This window comes from Hyperoodon ampullatus (assembly GCF_949752795.1).
Source record: "Hyperoodon ampullatus genome assembly, chromosome: 10".
In the NCBI taxonomy this organism is placed as follows: domain Eukaryota; kingdom Metazoa; phylum Chordata; class Mammalia; order Artiodactyla; family Ziphiidae; genus Hyperoodon; species Hyperoodon ampullatus.
The window spans coordinates 38693195-38711191 of NC_136923.1; the positions used below are offsets into that span (position 1 = coordinate 38693195).

The following is a 17997-nucleotide window of genomic DNA, read 5'->3' on the forward strand; positions in this document are numbered from 1 at the left end:
AGTGTAAATGTGGGGTGGCCGTGTGCATTGGTGACTGTGGGAATGTATGGAAAGGCCTGTGTGGCCCACAGGACCCTGAGGGAGCTCTGAGGGCAGGGACCATGTTTGTTTTTGTCACCTCTGTATCTTTGGCACAGGAGAGCTCAATAAATATGTGTTGGGTGAGTGTAAGTGTACATACTATGTGAGGGGGAGGGATTGCAGGTGACTTGTATCCCAAGTCCAGCTGTATGGGTGTCACTCTAAGTGTATCAGGTGTGTTCTCCCCCATACAGAAGTTCAGGCTGTGTACTGCACAAAGGCCCTGGGAGCAAGTGGGGACTGAGATTCAGTCCCAGGTGCCCTCACCAAGCTTTGGGCCCTAGCACAGCCTCAGGAAGAAGAGCATTTAAAAATTTCCCACATGGGCTTCCCTGGTGGCGCAGTGGTTGAGAGTCCACCTGCCGATGCAGGGGATACGGGTTCGTGCCCCGGTCCGGGAAGATCCCACATGCCGCAGAGCGGCTGGGCCCGTGAGCCATGGCCGCTGAGCCTGCGCGTCCGGAGCCTGGGCTCTGCAACGGGAGAGGCCACAACAGGGAGAGGCCCGCGTACCGCAAAAGAAATAAATAAAATAAAATAAAATAAATAAAATAAAATAAAAATAAAAATTTCCCACAAAGTTGCTGCCATGCAGGCCAGTGAGGAGGTCTCTGGTGGCAGGAGTATGGATGAGGGATTAGGCAGTAAAGATAGCTCCATGTACCAGGGTAGAAGGACTGCTTGCCAAGACTTTCTGGGGAGCAGAACCCCAAGCAGATCTCCCCGCTCCCTTCAGCCCCTACGTTCTCTGGACCCACAGTCTGAGCCCAGAGAGGACCTTGAGGAGGTGAGGGACTTGGCCTGTCCATCTCTGGGGGAAGAGCACTCTGAGCAGAGGGAACAGCCGATCCAAGGACCCATGTGTTCCCACCGACTTGGTGACACCCTCTGTGGTATGATGAAAAACACTAAGGCTCAGGGAGCTTGAGTGAGTTGCCCAAAGGTACACAGCCAGGAAGCAGCAGGATGAGGTCTCAGACCAACTAAGCCAGTGCCAGGACTCCACCCACTGTGCCCACGGAACGCCACGGCACACAGTTGGATGAGCCAGCCATGAGGCATTTCCTGGGGCCTCCCAGGTGCACTGTCTAGCTCCAGCTACACAGGAGAGGTGGGAGGCTCTGCAGGGCCATGCCCAGAAGGGAGAACCTGCTTGGGTGGAGGAAGCAGACCCTCATTCTCTGCTTCCTGCACCTAAGCAGGTCAGTTCTGCCCCTGTCCAGACCTGGTTACCTGCCGGGCGTACAGTCACTGCAGCCTGTAAGAATACACATGCCCCTCCCTGACGCCTGGGCTTTTCAGCGAATGGCCTGGCAGGCCTGTTGGGAAGCCTCAACCCTATTGCCCTGTGCATCCCCCCAAGCCCACTCTTCTTGCCCCTCCCCACCCCCAGAGAGTATTGCAAGGAACTGAATGCCTCAGACAACAACACCGAGTTCCTGAAGAACTTCATTGAGCTCATGGAGAAAGTGACTCCAGACTCCAAGCAGTGTGAGTGACTGGTGGGGCAGCAGGGTCTGGGCAGTGCCAGACAGCAAGGGGGCAGCCCAGAGGAACCCAGAGACTGGGCAGGTGTGGAAACATGCAGGCCCAAACCAAGGGCAGGTCCTGGGCCAGGTCACGGGGAAGGTTCGGAGGCTTGGGGGTAGCGGGGAGAGTGGGCAGGGATCCACAAGAAGATCCTCCCTCCACCCCAACCCTCCTGTTCCAGGCAACAACTTCCTTCTGCACAACCTGATCTTGGACACGGGCATCACACAGCAGCTGGTGGAGCGTGTGTGGCGGGACCAGGATCTCAACACGTAGGCACCACCCAGCCTGTGGGGGCAGGAGGCTGGGATGGCCGGGATGGGCCCAGAGGCGCTGGCCGTGCCCTGCAGAAAGTAGGTCTGTGACCTCACCTCCCTGCTGCCCCCAGGTACAGCCTTCTGGCCGTGTTCGCCGCCACTGATGGCGGCATCACTCGCGTATTCCCCAACAAGTAAGTGACCTGCCCCACTATCCGACACCCTGCCCCTGCTGGGACCCCGCCTGTCCCGCTGCCCAGAGGCCTTCTTGCATCTGCTGAGACCACTGCCCCCACAAGCCACCCCTCCACCAACCTCTTGTGTGACCAGGGCAGCTGAGGACTGGACAGAGACCCCTGAGCCCTTCAATGCCAGCTTCTACCGCCGCAGCCTGGATAACCGTGGCTATGTCTTCAAGCCCCCACAACAGGATGGTGAGTGTCCTCCCAGGCGCACAGCAGCAGGTGGGAAGCTGAGGCTTCTCTGTCTGCTCAGCCAGGGCGAGGCTCTGCTCTTTGAGGTCCCTCTCAAATACGAGGCTGGCTGGCTGAGATGGGGCAGATAAAGAGAGGGCTAGGCTGTGCCAAACGCTATGCTGGGTGCCCGGTGCTTAGGCTGAGGTCAGCCTTGCCTTGGGTTCCTGGGCTTACAGGGCCCAGCACAGAGTGGTCATGTGGCTGCCAGCCCCTACTCCTGACCACCCCACCTCATCCACCCCCAGCCCGGTTAAGGCCGCTGGAGCTGGAGAATGACACGGTGGGCATCCTCGTCAGCACGGCTGTGGAGCTCAGCCTAGGTGGACGCACACTGAGGCCAGCAGGTGAATACCCAGGGCGGAGGTAGGGAAAGAGAAAATGGGCAGTGTGCTGCCCAGGTAGGTGGGCATTGATGGCCCCTTGCTCTCCCCCACAGTGGTAGGCGTTAAGCTGGACCTAGAGGCCTGGGCTGAGAAGTTCAAGGTGCTAGCCAGCAACCGTACCCACCAGGACCAGCCTCAGAAGGTATCTGGTCAGGGATGAGGGCAGTAAGCCCAGAAGCACCCATTCTGGAGTCCCCAGGAACCCCTACCAGTCCTCCCACTCAGAGTGGCTCTGGTGCCTATGGGGAGGCAGGGTCCCTGATGTATAAAGGGTGATGGGAGGGGAAAACTGGTGGGCACTGACGGTCCTTGCTCTCTGCCCAGCAGTGCGGCCCCAGCAGCCACTGTGAGATGGACTGCGAGGTTAACAACGAGGTGCGTGTGCCCTGAACCCTAGCTTACCCCACTCCTGGACACCTGAGTCCCAACTGCAGCTCCTAGCCCATCCCATCCCTTAGCCAGTGGGTCTCAACATCCCACCCTGACTTCACAGCTTTACCAGAACTGGGGGAATGGTGCCCCCTCCAGTCAGCTACTGGACTGTCAGGGTCTGTGGAGGAGAGGCTGGGCTGGAGCCCCTCCCCATCTTCCTCCCCCTTTCCCACCTCTCAGGACCTGCTCTGTGTCCTCATTGATGATGGGGGATTCCTGGTGCTGTCAAACCAGAACCATCAGTGGGACCAGGTGAGGGTCAGGAAGAGGGTGGAAGGAGAGGGTCCGGGTTTGAGCCTTCTGGGGATATGGCACTGCCAGCCCTGTGACTACCATTGCCTCCCGGCCTCCTCAGGTGGGCAGATTCTTCAGTGAGGTGGATGCCAACCTGATGCTGGCACTCTACAATAACTCCTTCTACACCCGCAAGGAGTCCTACGACTATCAGGCGGCCTGTGCCCCCCTGCCCCCGGGCAACCTGGGTGCTGCACCCCGGGGCATCTTTGTGGTGAGCCCCAGCAATGCCTGGCCTGCAGATGGGGGGACTGGGAGACCTGCCCACAGATGACCCCCCACCTCTAACGAGAAAGCTGGGGGTGAACCAGGTCCAGGGGCAGCAGTAGGAGCCCATGCCACTCTCTCCACTGCAGCCCACCATTGCAGACTTCCTTAACCTAGCCTGGTGGACCTCTGCTGCGGCCTGGTGAGTCCCCAGGGGAAATGGGAGAGGGAGGGTTCTCCCTGGGCAGGAGGGCTGGAAAGAAATGGGGCACGGTACTGGCCTCTGCTGACCACTCCCACTTGGTGACCCATGCCCTGCAGGTCTTTGTTCCAGCAACTTCTCTATGGTCTCATCTACCACAGCTGGTTCCAGGCAGGTAGGTAGGGCTTTGGAGGTCCCTCCTCAAAGCCCCTCCCCAATCTGAGACCTACTCCAAAGGGAGGGCGGGGCTTACGGCTGAGTGAGGCTCAGGGTGTAGGGGTGCAGCTGAGGGGCTCTGGACCCTCGCAGACCCCGCGGAGGCCGAGGGGAACCCCGAGGTGCGCGAGAGCAGCTGCGTCATGAAACAGACCCAGTACTACTTCGGTTCGGTGAACGCCTCCTACAACGCCATCATCGACTGCGGAAACTGCTCCAGGTGCGCGCGCGGAGCTGGCCAGAGGGGCGGGGTGGGGCCGGGCCGGGCCGGGCCGAGGCTGCAGCGGGGAGGGGAGGGGAGGAGAGGGGCGGCGGGGTGGGGCGAACCTCAGCGCCCCGCCTTTCTGTGCTGCCTCCAGGCTCTTCCACGCGCAGAGACTCACCCACACCAACCTTCTCTTCGTGGTGGCAGAGAAGCCGCTGTGCAGCCAGTGTGAGGCTGGCCGGCTGCTGCAGAAGGAGACACACTGTATCCTTCCCGCGCTGCTCCCCGGCCCCTCCCGCCCAGCGCGTTCCCTCCGTGCCGCCGCCCCTTGACTCCCCACCCATGCCCAGCGGACGGCCCGGAGCAGTGTGAACTGGTGCAGAGACCGCGATACCGGAGAGGCCCACACATCTGCTTCGACTACAACGCCACGGTGAGGAGGGGGGCGGCGGCCTTGACCTGCAGCTCCCCTGCCCCAGGGCTAGTGCGGCCCTGCGCACCCCCTGCCCGCCCAGCCCGCGCAGACCGGCTGCTCCTTGTCTCTTTCCGCAGGAAGATACCTCAGACTGCGGCCGCGGAGCCTCTTTCCCACCGTCGTTGGGCGTCCTGGTGTCCCTGCAGCTGCTGCTCCTCCTGAGCCTGCCTCCCCGGCCGCAGCCTCAAGTCCACGCCCACCCTTCTCGCCGCCTCTGAGTGCCCCCTCCCCCCACCAGGCCTCCCCGCCGCTCCCCTGCTCCCTCGCCCCACACTTCCCGCCTTAGAGCCTCGCCTCCCTCCCTCACTGAAGGACCTGAGTGCGCCTGGCCCCAGAATCTGCGCCTTGGAGTTGGGGGGGGGGTCCCGAAGGAGGGCGCCGCAGGTCTTTGGCCCCCAAGCCACGTCTGGCTGCTGAACTGTCAGAGTGTTCCCAGACCCCTCATTCCCACTGGACTCACCCACCCCGGAGGGCTGGGCCAGGGAGGCCACAGTACTGGTGCCAAACCAGGCCTCCACTGCCCGCCCTGCCCCGAGGCTCCCTTTGTGTGGAAGACCTAGGCCTTGCCCCAGCTGGACTCCTCTAACCTGGCCCTTCTGCTCCACCCAGGACTAAATCTGGGAATAATGGAGGAAATTGAGATGGGCAGTATGAGGCCTGTGCATCCCAGCTTAAGTCCTGGCAGGAGAGAGGTCCTGGGGCAGCCCCCAATGAGCTCCTGCCTCTCTCAGGCCTACAGCCACCTCTCCCTCCCCAAGCCCGGCAGGTGGCAGGACAGTGACACTGACACTGGCTAAGACTCAACCCCATACACACCTGGAGCCCTGAGGACAGAAACTGGACTCCGACATACCCAGGAGGGCACACAAACAAACACAGACGTGCACAGACACACACACCCTGGGGTGGGGTGAGGGTGGGGGCTCACAAAGCCTTATACGGGGTGAGGGGTTGGTGGGAGGTTGGCATGTGCACATTCCATCTCCTGCTCACCATCCGCCTCTTATCTGACCTGTAACCCAGCTGGTCCCCCATCTCTAAAGCTGAATGTCAAACAGTGCCAAATGCTGGGGCAAAGGGTGAAGACCCCTCTGTCCTGACCTAGCCGCCAGTGTCCCCTTAATGCCCCTGACCCTGCCAGGTGCTCATTGTAACCATTTCTCACTAGTGTCAGGCCCCCAGTGGGACCACGTGCCACTGCCTGCACCCCTCAGCAGAGGAACTCTCACCAGGCATCACCCTTTGCCTTAGCGGGGGTGACTTGATTACTCCTAGCTGGGTCATCCCACCCCCAATCTGCCCCTTATACGCTCAGGCCTGTCTCTTTCCCACTCACACACACACTCCCTGGCCAAACTGCTCCTCCCTGCTGAACACACACTTGCACATACATACACACATATACACTCTCTGTGCACACATACAGGCTGGGCCTGGGAACATCTCTTCACACCATTCATTCTGGTCATTTCTCGCAAAGGCATCCCAGCCTGGGGGCCATTGGGGGACTGAGGGCAGGGGGATATGGTCGTAGGGCTCAGATGGACTGGGAGGAGGGGGGGGAGGGTGATGCATTAATTAATGGCTCCGTTAATTAATGTCACGTTGCTTGTCGCTTTCTCAGTGTGTGTGTATGGTCCATGCCCACTGCTGGTGCCAGGGTGGGCACCCATGCTGTACACCCAGCCTAGATGCCAGCCATGTCTTGCAGGGGCGTGTGTGTAACTGTAGTGTAGTCAGGTGCTCAATGGAGAATATAAAAATAAAGAAAGAAACATATACAGATAAATTAATATATATTTTAAGTTTAAAAAACAGAAAAGCAGACAAAGCAATCCCCATCAGGTAGTTGTCAGACCCCCAGCTGGGTCTGATCCTTCTCATCACCCACCCGACCTGGCTGACCCTCACCTCAGGCTCGGGGGATCTGTGGGGGACTGGGGGGCCATTTCCTTTTATCTGCCCTTTTTTTTTGGTTGTTCTATTTTGTACAGACAAGTCGGAGAAACAACAGCGACAAAAAAGTCAAGAAACTTTGTAAAATATTGTGTGTGTGATTCCTTGTAAAATATTTTCAAATGGTTTATTACAGAAGATCAGTTATTAAATAATGTTCATATTTTCACTTCAAATGGTTCCCATACACTGTCTCTGCCCTGGAGTGAGGACTGGGTGGCTTGAAGACAGGTGGCCATGACCTCAGAGCCCCACTTAAACCACTTAATTGGGAGTGAAGGCCATAGCAATCCAGGTCTCTGGTGGGTGGAGGACATGACGCTTCCCAGGCCTCCTAAGTGCTAGATCCTTGACATCCTTTGTCTTGTATAATCTTCTCAAAAGCCTCCAGGAAAAGCTGTCTTTAAAAAAAAAAAAAGTCTCCCAGAGGCTCAAGGCCAAGACTGTGGAGGGAAGAAGATGGAGATGAGATGCAGGCTTCTAGCCAGTAGGATCAAGACTACCTGGGCCTACGCAGGTCCTCCAGGTGGAGCCAAGAGTGAATACCTGGCCCAAGTCTATGACTTTGTGTTTGAGGGCCAGTGCTGCTGTCCGGAGGATGCCAAGGTCTGGCCCACCCACAAGCACGATGGCTGGTCCTTCCCAGCCCAGGGGAGGCCTGGTGCTGTCAGTGGCCACTGCTGCTCACGCTGGAACACAGCTCTGAGTCCATTTCACCAAATCTCGGGCCTCCCTCTGGCAAGCCCTACACCCTTGTTCATCTTAATCCCAACTCTCTTAATAGTCAATCCTATTCTGTGTGACCTTCGAGTTTCTTTTCAACGAGAAAGACTTATAACCACCAGTGCAGAGATTTCCCAGTACTACTGACACTTGCTCTCAGTACACACTCCACACTATGCACTCACCCTGTGCTGAGTCCTCACCACAACATTAGAGTTGGATATTAGTTTATCTCCATACTGCAGATGAGCAAATTGAGACTTAGGAGAAATCCTTTCTCCCAGATGCAAGAAACCAGCAAAGGTTTTGGAAATGAGGTGGCCTGTGGCTTGGGGACCTTGGATGCTAAATAAATAAAAGAGGGCATTCCAGGCCTTAGTGAAGACACCTTTCCTCACCCTCTGCAAGGGTTGGCCACAGAGCAAAGCCTAACTAGCAACCCCTGAGACAGCTCCCATGCTCCACAACAGCCCCAGAGGTCCTGGGGTAGAACTGCCATGTAAAATTCAGAACATCAAATCAAATTTGGAATTTCAGGTAATCAATGAATATTCTTTAGTATGTTCCCAACATTGCATGGGACATAACTATGCTAAAAATTGAAGACATGCTTATACTGAAAAAATTATTCATTGTTTAACTGAAATGCTAATTGAGTGCCCTGTATTTTGGTTTGCTATATCTGGCAACCCTACCCTGGGGTGGCATCCAGCAGGAACCCAGAGCCCAAAGATAAAGGAAAGCAACACCTTTTGTGATCTGGAAGGCTGTGCACACGTCGGCAGTTGTACTGAGATCAGTGGCGGAAAGGAAGGGATTCTGCACTTTATAAATGTACTTTGTCATATATTTATTTTAATTATATGCACATTTTAAAAAACTAACTCAGTATACAAAAAACAAAAATCAGTTTTGCACAGGACAACCTACCTGAAGCCACCGTTGCAGTGAGGTGGAGGCCCAAGGCCAGCCTGACCCATGTTTGTGGAGAGACCTCTCTTCATCAGGATCAGCGATTGACTGTGGTGCGGAAGAGAGTCACTAAGAGAAGCCCAGTCTCACCCCTTTGGGGGCTGGAGATCCGAGTTCGAGTATGGGCTCCACCTCATTTGTAACAAGGGCAGCCTGGGCAACACACTCACTGAGCACCCAGGGTGGACTGGCATTGTACACGCCAGTCCCCTTGGATCCTCACGGTAGGTCCTGTCATCATCTTCATTTTACTGTCCATGAAACTGAGTTTCAACAAAGTTCGGGAATTTGGCCATTGTCACACAGCCGCCAAAACGCAGAGCAAGAATTCCAACCTGGGTCGGGCACACACCAGACCGCGGAAGTTCCAGGAGTTCGCGCCCCCTGGACCATCCAACATTCTTACCTGCACACCTGCCTACTAGGACACACCCACTCAGATAAACAGGCACACACTGGGCCAATCCTTCCGGGAAATTCAGCACGCGCGTGGCCTGCAGCTGTGCTGCCGCTGGTACCCGCCGCTCTCCTGATGTTGCCGATGCCCGCTCACCCTCCCCCACCTCTGGAGAACTGACGGAAACGGTCCTGAGAACTACAACTCCCAAGCACACCCTCCTCTTCCGGCGCACAGCCTCCTGGGACTTGTTGTTCTACCCAGAACCCTGATATCTGCCGGTCCCGGCTCCGGCCGAGGACTCCATGTCCCAGCATGCCGCGGAACCGCAAGGCCGACGCTCAGAGGGCATCCTGCCGCCTCCCTGGGCGCGCAGGCGCAGCGCCGCTGTTTGTCGGAGCCTGAGAAGGGAGGAGGTACGGTCGAGGCCGAGGCGGAGCTGACCAGACTTGACTCCGGCCCAGAACCAGCCTCCAGTCCCGCGTCGACCGTAGGGCCCCAGAGTGGATGGAGAAGATCGAGCCCTGAGATCACCGCCAGTCCGGTCGGCGCGGTGGCCACACAGAGCAGGCAGGCAGGCAGGCGTGCCTAAGCTGCCCAGGGCCTTCCCTCAGATCCCCGGCGAGGGGCCTAGGCCCCGGCCCCGCGACCAGGCCCGGCTCTGCCCTTTGGGACCGGAGTCGACCCGACCGGAAGTGGAGCTTTCACCGGGGCCATAGGCCAGTGACTAGGTCGGACCCGGGCCTCCCGTCGGGGCCGGACTGGGACGAGGCCCCGGGGAGGCCCCTAGCCCACTAAACCCTTTCCTAAGGCCGACGCCCGCCAGGAAGATGCAGCGCGCCCTACCGGGCGCCCGCCAACACTTGGGGGCCATCCTGTCCAGCGCCAGCGTGGTGGTGAAGGCTCTGTGCGCTGCGGTACTAGTCCTCTACCTGCTGTCCTTCGCCGTGGACACGGGCTGCCTGGCGGTCACCCCAGGCTACCTCTTTCCACCCAACTTCTGGATCTGGACCCTGGCCACCCATGGGCTGATGGAACAGCATGTGTGGGATGTGGCCATCAGCCTGGCCACAGTGGTGGTGGCTGGACGTTTGCTGGAGCCCCTCTGGGGGGCCTTGGAGCTGCTCATCTTCTTCTCAGTGGTGAACGTGTCTGTGGGGCTACTGGGGGCCTTCGCCTACCTCCTCACCTACATGGCTTCTTTCAACTTGGTGTACCTTTTCACTGTCCGCATCCACGGCGCCCTGGGCTTCCTAGGTGGTGTCCTGGTGGCACTCAAGCAAACCATGGGGGACTGTGTGGTCCTGCGAGTGCCTCAGGTGCGTGTCAGTGTGGTGCCCATGCTGCTCTTGGGACTGCTGCTGCTGCTGCGGCTGGCCACACTGCTCCAGAGCCCAGCGCTGGCCTCCTATGGCTTTGGGCTGATCTCCAGTTGGGTGTATCTTCGCTTCTACCAGCGCCATAGCCGAGGCCGAGGCGACATGGCCGACCACTTTGCCTTTGCCACCTTCTTCCCTGAGATCCTGCAGCCTGTGGTGGGGCTCTTGGCGAACTTGGTGCATGGCCTCCTGGTGAAGGTAAAGATATGCCAGAAGACAGTGAAGCGCTATGATGTGGGTGCCCCATCCTCCATCACCATCAGCCTCCCAGGCACAGACCCTCAAGACGCAGAGCGGAGAAGGTACTGTGGAATCTTCCAAAACCTTGTCGAGCTAGGAGAGTATCATTAATCAAGTCACATTCCATCTGTTGAGGTGCTTGCTGTATGTAGGCTGGCAGCCTACAGTCAGATGTTGGGGCGGATTCAGAAAGAGAGAAAAGCCAGCTTGTGGCCTGGAGCTCAGCATTTAAGTGTCTGGGCTGCAGGAGGTGCTTTCCAAAATTAGGGAGTAAAAGTGGCCTTTCTCACCACTCAGGCCGCTTAAGTTTCAAGAAATGCCCTGCTTCCTTTTGAGCTGTGTGAGGGGCAAATGGAGAGCCAGGTACACGTAACCCTGGCCTTGTCTCAGAATCTCCATATCCTAGACACTAGTCCTGTGGGAGCCAGAAACACCCTTCTGGTCCTTCTTTCCCTGTGAGAGAGGGACAGAGAAGGAGACATGGGATCCTTAAGAGATGGTCTGGGCCACTCTAGTTTCCAAACGCTGGACTACACCCTCTTCCTGAGCCTTAATTCAGATGTTGCGCTTCTCTGCCGCTTATTTATTGAGAGGGAAGCCTGGGGTATAACTAGACTTAGACACACCCCCGCACCCCCACCACCCCCCGCCTACTCTGGCAGGCATGTGTCACCAAACCCAGGGGACAGCCACATGACCCACCGAGGGAGCCTGCTGACCACACCAGGAAGTAGAGACAACCTTTTCATTATCTGTAAACCAAGCCATCTGCACCGTCAGGAATCCCAACTGAATTATTCACTGAATGCACCTTGGCCAGGGCAGGACAGATCTTTTTTAATCCATCTCCTTCTCCCTCTCCCAGGTCTGTGGACTTACGAGAGTGGTCACAGCTCTGTTTCCAACATTATTCTTTTTTTTTTTAATTTTATTTATTATTTTTGGCTGCGTCGGGTCTTCATTGCTTCGCGCGGGCTTTCTCTAGCTGCGGCGAGTGGGGGCTACTCTTCACTGCAGTGCGTGGGCTTCTCTTGTTGCAGAGCGCAGGCTCTAGGCGCATGGGCTTCAGTAGTTGTGGCTCGTGGGCTCTAGAGTACAGGCTCAGTAGTTGTGGCGCATGGGTTTAGTTGCTCTGCAGCATGTGGGATCCTCCCTGGCCAGGGCTCGAACCCGTGTCCCCTGCATTGGCAGGCGGATTCGTAACCACTGTACCACCAGAAGCCCCCTCAACATTATTCTTGAGTGGTTTTTTTGATGCAGGTACTTGAGTAGTGAAATTTAGAGCAGGCTCTGTTCATACTTTCTGCATTTGTCAAAGCCTTCTGCTTTTGCTCACCTGTGAAATGAGTTCTTAGCAGGCAGCTTTATGAATTCAGCTGGAGTTGTCCCTGTGCTTACTCTCCACTGGGGCTGTGGAGTGTGGGCCACACCCCTTTCTTGAAGGAGTTTCCAGCTGGGGAAGGCCACAGGTTACTATGGTCCAAGGTGGCAGGTGTTGAAAAGTACACACTGCATGCTGCAGAGATTGATTGTGGGCTCTACAGTCTGTGTCTCTGTGGCTGATGAATCCTAAAGACCGAGGTCTCTATTAATCTTATCCAGTGGAGGAGATGCGGTCAGGAGGGCTGGGCCTGGTAGAAACTGAGCTGTCCTCAGAGCTGTTCAGGTGATCCCAGGCCACAGTGGTGGCCCCTCCCGCAGTGAGAGATCTTGGATTGTTAGGGTTGGCTGAACATTCGAAAAACCTCTGCGCAGCCCCAAGAAAATGGACAGGTGGAGGCAGATCGGGGTGGGGGGGTGTCAGGAAGTGGGTTCTTGGCATAGTCTTGTGGTTGTTACCTTGCTTGCGGATGGGGTTACTCCACCAACCAGTTTGACGTCTTGCTGCACACCATTCCCTGACCCAAAGAGCTAGTGATAGTGGGAGGCAGGGGTTCCTATCTTTGACCCTTGTGAGGGAGGGATTAGCATGCCACCATCTCTCTACCTTGGCAGGCTTTAAACAGAATTGACAAGGCAGTCTCCAGAATGGGAGCCTGGGTAGCAGCATCCTGTCTGTGCCAAGTTGCCATGGTGCCAGGCTGGAGGACAGGGTGGAAGTGTGCTGGGGCTTTCTGTGCCTGTGTTCTTGTTGTCCCTCTTGTCATGTTCCCTGGCATGGTGGAGATTTTGGTTTTCTGCTGGAACATGGAAGGCTATACAGGTCCCCCGTGCTGGTGGCACAGAGTTGGAGGCATCAGGGGTCCACAGTGACCACTAGTAGAAGTGTTACCTGGCAGCATGGGCATCCCAACTCCTGGTGGGCAGGGTCCCAAGTGCACGTATATACTTTCTTCTAGTGGACTTTCCCACCTCCCCTCAGTGCGGGGTCTCCAGGGGTCTGCCTAGTGGAACCAGTAGGCTCTGGCCTGTGCCCTACCCACATGGATTGTTTCTCCTTCCTGTCCTCCTGCTAGGACGCTGTGTGTTCCTGCCCTAACAGAGGTCCTGGTGGGTTTGGAGATTCTTCTCGGAAGGAGAATATTAGAGTCAGTTAGGAGGGGTGAGCTGACCCAGGTTGGCCCTGCTTCCCAGGCTGAGAGCCAAGGCAGGTGCTTGAGTTCCAAACTTCCCCACAGACCTTTGCCAGGAGGCTCAAAATACTCCTAACAAGGAGAGGGGGAGAAGTAATGCCTTGAACGTGATGCCAGTGCCCAGCAGAAACTCACATGTCCAGGGACTTGCCCTTCCACCTGTCTGCCCAGGGACACCAGCTTTGCCCAACCTTAGGCACCATCCTCAGAACCATTCCTGGGGCTGGCCTGTGGGCAGGCTGGCAGGCACCCAGCTGGCCTTCTCAGCCTGGAGGTGCCCCAGCTATGGAAGGAAGGCCCTACAGCCTTTGGGTCCTCATTCTGATGGCAGAGTGTGCCCTAATCTAATCCCTGTGGAGCCCTGGGCCCTGTATGGGGAAGGAGAACCCATAGGGTTCTGAGAGAGGAGTGTGAGCAGTAAGGCATGTCAGTTTCCTGGGGGAAAGAGTGCAGGGCATGAGCTGAGTTCAGATCCCGAGTGACCTGTCATCTTTCCCCTGGCCCCAGGCAACTGGCTCTGAAGGCCCTCAACGAGCGGTTGAAGCGAGTGGAGGACCAGTCCGTCTGGCCCAGCATGGAAGACGACGAAGAGGAGGCTGGGGCCAAAGTGGATAGCCCCCTGCCGTCAGACAAGGCCCCCACGCTCCCAGGGAAGGGGCCTGTCCCAGAATCCAGCCTGATCACCTTTGAGGCAGCTCCCCCGAAGCTGTAACTCTAGACCACCTTGAGCGTAGCACCTCTTCTCCCAAGCCCCCCTTGACACACTCTCAGCTACTCCAGGGCACTGACTGCTCTGAGGAGAGGGAAGAAGGCCTGCTGGGGGTTGCCACAGCCTTCTGCTATTTCTCGCCAACACTACCCAGGATTCTTGCTACCTGGTTCCAACTCCAGACAACCACTATGCCAGGCATGGGGCCTCTGAAGCACAGCCAGCCCAGGCCATCTGAGGTAAGACTGTACCTCAGCAGGCAGCCTCAAGCAAGTGGCTGCAGGGGCACTGGTGCCATGGCTCCTAGGCCAACCCTCACACCTGATACTGGTTGCCGAGAGCCTGAGCCAAGGCAAGGATTTGCCAAAAACATTCTGGGGGTCCAGCCAGTGCAGGAGCCAGTGCAGGGCTGTACATCCCTGCCCGCCCGCAAAGAGACTACATTCATGTCAAGATTTCTGATTCCCTCTGCTGTGGCCATAGCTGCTTCTGGGCCAGAACAGTCACAGCTCCCAGGTATTTTCTACAGGACCACTTGAGTGGGCAGCCACGCCCAGCCTCGCAGTATCAATAAAGCAGTTCTTTGAGGTATGGCTTCTGGGCTCTGTTAGACCACCTTGTGCAGCCCCCTCATCATGCTCAACTGCAGTTAGACAGGAACGTAACTCTAGGTTCAAGGGCTCGGTCACCAAGGCTACTCCAGCTGGATAAAAAGCCCATTGCCCTCATGCCCTTCCCCCCATCACACTCCCCCTTGCCTCACCACCACATGCCCACTGTCAAGCAGTCTTCCCAGAGCTGTCACCTCAGGCTCTTACTTACTTTCTGCCTCCCTGCACTACCTGGTGAAGGAGGCCCTGCCTGGAGGACCTGATAATTAAGCGCCTCTCTATCATAAGGAGTTGTTCTTATCCATGGCTCACCTCCAAGACAGAGTGCTCAGGGCCTGACACCTAGGGAGGCAGCCCATCCCCAGCTCCCATCCTGTCATTGCCCAGATTTGACCACCACAGTCTAGAAACTCCAACATAGTGAGCAGCTGGGAGACTGAAATACACACAGCCGCACCATTCACAGCTACAGCCCTCGGGCCTGCTAGGGCCCTGGGTGGCATGGGGTGCTTAGCAGCCAGATCCGGGGGGCTAGTGTGCCAAGAGAGCTTTAGCCCCTCAGTGAGCAGCCAGGGACAGGTCCCCATCTTGCCCAGCTGCCCATTTTTTCATGCTGATGGCATTAGCAAGAACTATCCCCAGCTTTGGGCTGTTCCTCCCATCCAGTCTTTTCAGTCTTTATATATATATATATATATATATATATATATATATATATATATATATATATATATATATATATATATTTTTTTTTTTTTTTTTTTTGGCCACGCTTCACGGCACGTGGGATCAAACCCACGCCCCCTGCATTGGAAGTGCGGAGTCTTAACCACCAGACCACCGGGAAAGTCCCTTCAGTCTTTTTTAAAATTTTATTTTACTTTTTTCTCTTCTCTCATTTCTGGACATACCAGCACAAGTTGAGTTGCTGTGGGCAGGGGGCAGTTTTGCAACCCAACTTCATCCAGACACATGAGCCATAAACTCCTCTGGGATGGCAGAGAAAGAAGGAAAGGGGAGGTACTCCAGCATGAGGAGCAAGTAATAATGTCACACAAAGGACTCCGGCTACCCGTGACCGCACCAGTGCCTGAGGTGTCCCGTGACCGAGTCAGCTGAGAGAGTCCAGGAGGTCTCAGCCCCGGCTACCACACTGAGGGGCAAATCCAGGCTTCCCCTAGTTCTGGGAAGAGCTCACGGCTGGATCCTCTTGCGGTACAGGTAGGCGTTGCTCACCTGGTTCATAATGACCAAGCTGGTAAGGACAGGGCATAGCACAGCCAGGTACCAGACCCCACCGGTGACTGTGGCAGTGAACCAGAGTGAGCACATGCCCAACAAGAGGCTGGCACTACCCAGAAGGTAGCCCACCAACCCAGAAGTGGCATGGTACAGCTTGAGCTTGGCCAGGGGCCATCGAGGCAGCAATTTGGGGTAGAGCAGCCCCACCCCACCTGAGCACTGCAGCCCTGCCCACAGCACAGCTAGCAGCCCTGCCCGCCCATGCCACGTGGCCAGGTGGGCTTTGCCAAGCTGTTCCTTGTGAAGGATGACAAGGCCCAGGCCCAGCAGTGCACACAGCAGGGCCAGCAGCTGCAGAACCCAGTGGCAGCGTGCTCGGCCCTTCCGCGAGAGGGAGCGCAGCAGCGAACTCTCAGGAGAGAACACCAGCAGTGCCTCGGTCATCAGGAAAGAGAACTGGGGAGACAGGGATGGGACACTAAATGAGAGTGTTGCCCAGCAGAAGGGAAGAAAGCTTTAGATATAACCTAAGCTGCCAGCTAGTGTGGGCAGATTCCGCTTCATTCTCTCCCCACTAACGAGTATCTATTTGGTGGCACAAGAGTGGAGAATTCCATCTGGGACAGAACATCTGCTTTGAGTAACCAGCAGGAGGTACCTCTCCACACTGCTTCTAGGTGGTATTCTGAAATGTCATCTCTGCTGTGCTACCCAGCAAACACAAGGTTTGAGATGTGGCAGTTATAAATGATTCACAAGCGTTTTTCTGACACAGGACTGGATACAATTTCTTGGCAAGAGTTGGCCACGTGGGTGCACTGTTTCAGGAAAATTAGGTGCATCACTATAAATTAAGGTGAAAAGGGACGCAGGTACACCCAAATGCATATTCTAAGCCTCCTGCCTGGAGGTGGACAAAGCCTCATTTTGTGCTTAGACAAACCCATTTGCCCTGCATCTCGAATACTCTAGTTCAAGCGTGGGATATAAACTATAGGCAGGAGTTGGAGCATACAGTTCATCCAACCCCACATCCCATTACTTCAAACAGATATTAAGTGTTCATTAACATTTAGAGGGCGCTAAGACCACCACCCATAGCTATGCTCCCTCCCATCCCTAAGAGCTGGCCAGGCCCACTACTTACAGCCAGAGACATAAGCACGGGGTGCCAGGAGAAGAGACCTGGAATGAGAAGAGGAAGCCTCGTGAAGCTGAAGCAAGAAGAACCCAGCCACGCCAATCCCCACAGGCTGAGGAGTATGAGTAGCTCATTGCCCAAGGAGATGCTGCCAAAATGCAAGCCCCCTCTTGCTGCAACAAACTGACCCCATACCTATCATCTCTTCCTGGACCCTCCCTGGATCAGAAGCCATGCTTTGCCACTCCTCTGGCAGTCCTCCCTCCTTCCCCCTGCACTTTGCAAGAGGCAGCTAAGTGGAGCACCAAGAAAAGAGAAGCCAGGTACTCTATGGGACCTGGCCAAGCTGGCAGAGCCCCAACTCTCATCTATTCCACCCCACTTACTCCTCCAGCATAGCATGTCCCTCAGCCAACCAGGCCTTTCCCAGGAGTCAGACCCAAGGCTTACTATTGCCCCTGCTCCCCAGGAAAAGTGACACTTTCCTTCTCAAAAGTCAACTATGAATTCTACTTACTGGAGCCAGGCCTGGCAAGTACAGCCACAAAGATGGTGAAGCCCAGGGCCACAATGTGGGCAGCAGCCCCAGATGCAGTGCGCAGAGCTCGGTATATGTGCGACTCGGTCTCCACAGAAAGGGCCATGGTCAACCAGGCCGGCTTGTAGCCTGAAAGCATAGCAGAGTAAGCAAGGGTCTCTGGTGCCCGCTGTCCACTCCTTTCACTGGAGCAAGGGTTGTGGGGCAGGAATGCCACTCTCTTCCAAAAAGTTAAGGTAGGAAGGGACAGTACTAAGGCAGGCACCAGGAATAGTCGAGGACTGGTGGCCTGTCAGCGTGTACCCGCATCTGGATTGGCACTGATCACTGGCCCACCTTCCAGGTAAGATGGGCAAGGCCGTGTAATAGACTACAAATCCCAGCGTGCATCACGCCGTCGCCGGGCGGGAGCGCCTGCTGGAAGGGCGTGAAGCACTATGGGAATTGTAGTTCCCAGTTGCGTCGAAATTACGGCCTGAGTCCCTTTGCGCACAGCCTCCCCACTTGCCGCTGGCATGCTTCCCCTACACGCTAGGGATTCACCTGCCTCACCCGCAGCGCCGACCTGACGAGGTGGTTCCCTCCCGAGAAAGTGGGTTACTCGGGGCTCTGCCGCGCGCCCTGCCGCTCCGTCGCGGAGCCTCTTAACTTCCGGGTGCGACGCCTACCCATCCGGGACTTCCTGGGACAGTCCCCCACAGCCACACGGCTGAGTCGCGCTGCACAGGCGCTGTTGAGCAGATGGCCTCACGGGTGTT

General features: G+C 56.5%; 3 protein-coding genes across 6 annotated transcripts in view; 2 read left to right on the forward strand and 1 right to left on the reverse strand.

The window, feature by feature from the left end:
* Window positions 1–4976, forward strand: part of CACNA2D2 (calcium voltage-gated channel auxiliary subunit alpha2delta 2) — a gene marked incomplete at both ends in the record, with an annotated part of 136477 nt that extends 131501 nt beyond the window's left edge. For 2 of the 3 annotated variants that reach the window (XM_079713133.1, XM_079713135.1), the window contains 15 exons: window positions 1475–1572; window positions 1793–1883; window positions 2000–2062; window positions 2199–2302; window positions 2590–2688; window positions 2781–2869; window positions 3055–3102; window positions 3340–3411; window positions 3515–3667; window positions 3810–3862; window positions 3982–4037; window positions 4172–4298; window positions 4438–4547; window positions 4634–4716; window positions 4836–4976. In XM_079713133.1, the coding sequence (XP_079569259.1) occupies window positions 1475–1572; window positions 1793–1883; window positions 2000–2062; window positions 2199–2302; window positions 2590–2688; window positions 2781–2869; window positions 3055–3102; window positions 3340–3411; window positions 3515–3667; window positions 3810–3862; window positions 3982–4037; window positions 4172–4298; window positions 4438–4547; window positions 4634–4716; window positions 4836–4976 (1387 nt within the window). Of the gene's footprint in view, window positions 1–1474; window positions 1573–1792; window positions 1884–1999; window positions 2063–2198; window positions 2303–2589; window positions 2689–2780; window positions 2870–3051; window positions 3103–3339; window positions 3412–3514; window positions 3668–3809; window positions 3863–3981; window positions 4038–4171; window positions 4299–4437; window positions 4548–4633; window positions 4717–4835 lie in introns of all 3 variants that reach the window. The other variant, XM_079713134.1, reaches the window with a different exon arrangement.
* Window positions 4977–9636: 4660 nt separating this feature from the next.
* Window positions 9637–14287, forward strand: TMEM115 (transmembrane protein 115; the record flags this gene model as incomplete). Its single annotated transcript, XM_079712470.1, has 2 exons — window positions 9637–10487; window positions 13506–14287. 2 exons carry the CDS (start codon window positions 9637–9639, stop codon window positions 13708–13710), a joined length of 1056 nt encoding a protein of 351 aa, XP_079568596.1. The 3' UTR covers window positions 13711–14287.
* A 1225-nt stretch (window positions 14288–15512) lies between these two features.
* On the reverse strand, window positions 15513–17895 carry CYB561D2 (cytochrome b561 family member D2; the record flags this gene model as incomplete). 2 transcript variants are annotated; one of them, XM_079713779.1, is made up of 4 exons in its annotated part: window positions 15513–16016; window positions 16708–16745; window positions 17219–17368; window positions 17792–17895. In XM_079713779.1, 3 exons carry the CDS (start codon window positions 17343–17345, stop codon window positions 15513–15515), a joined length of 669 nt encoding a protein of 222 aa, XP_079569905.1. The 2 variants fall into 2 exon arrangements, with proteins under 2 accessions (XP_079569905.1, XP_079569904.1); XM_079713778.1 differs by lacking the exon at window positions 17792–17895 and having other exon boundaries at window positions 15513–16038; window positions 16701–16830; window positions 17219–17345.
* Window positions 17896–17997: the final 102 nt, after the last annotated feature.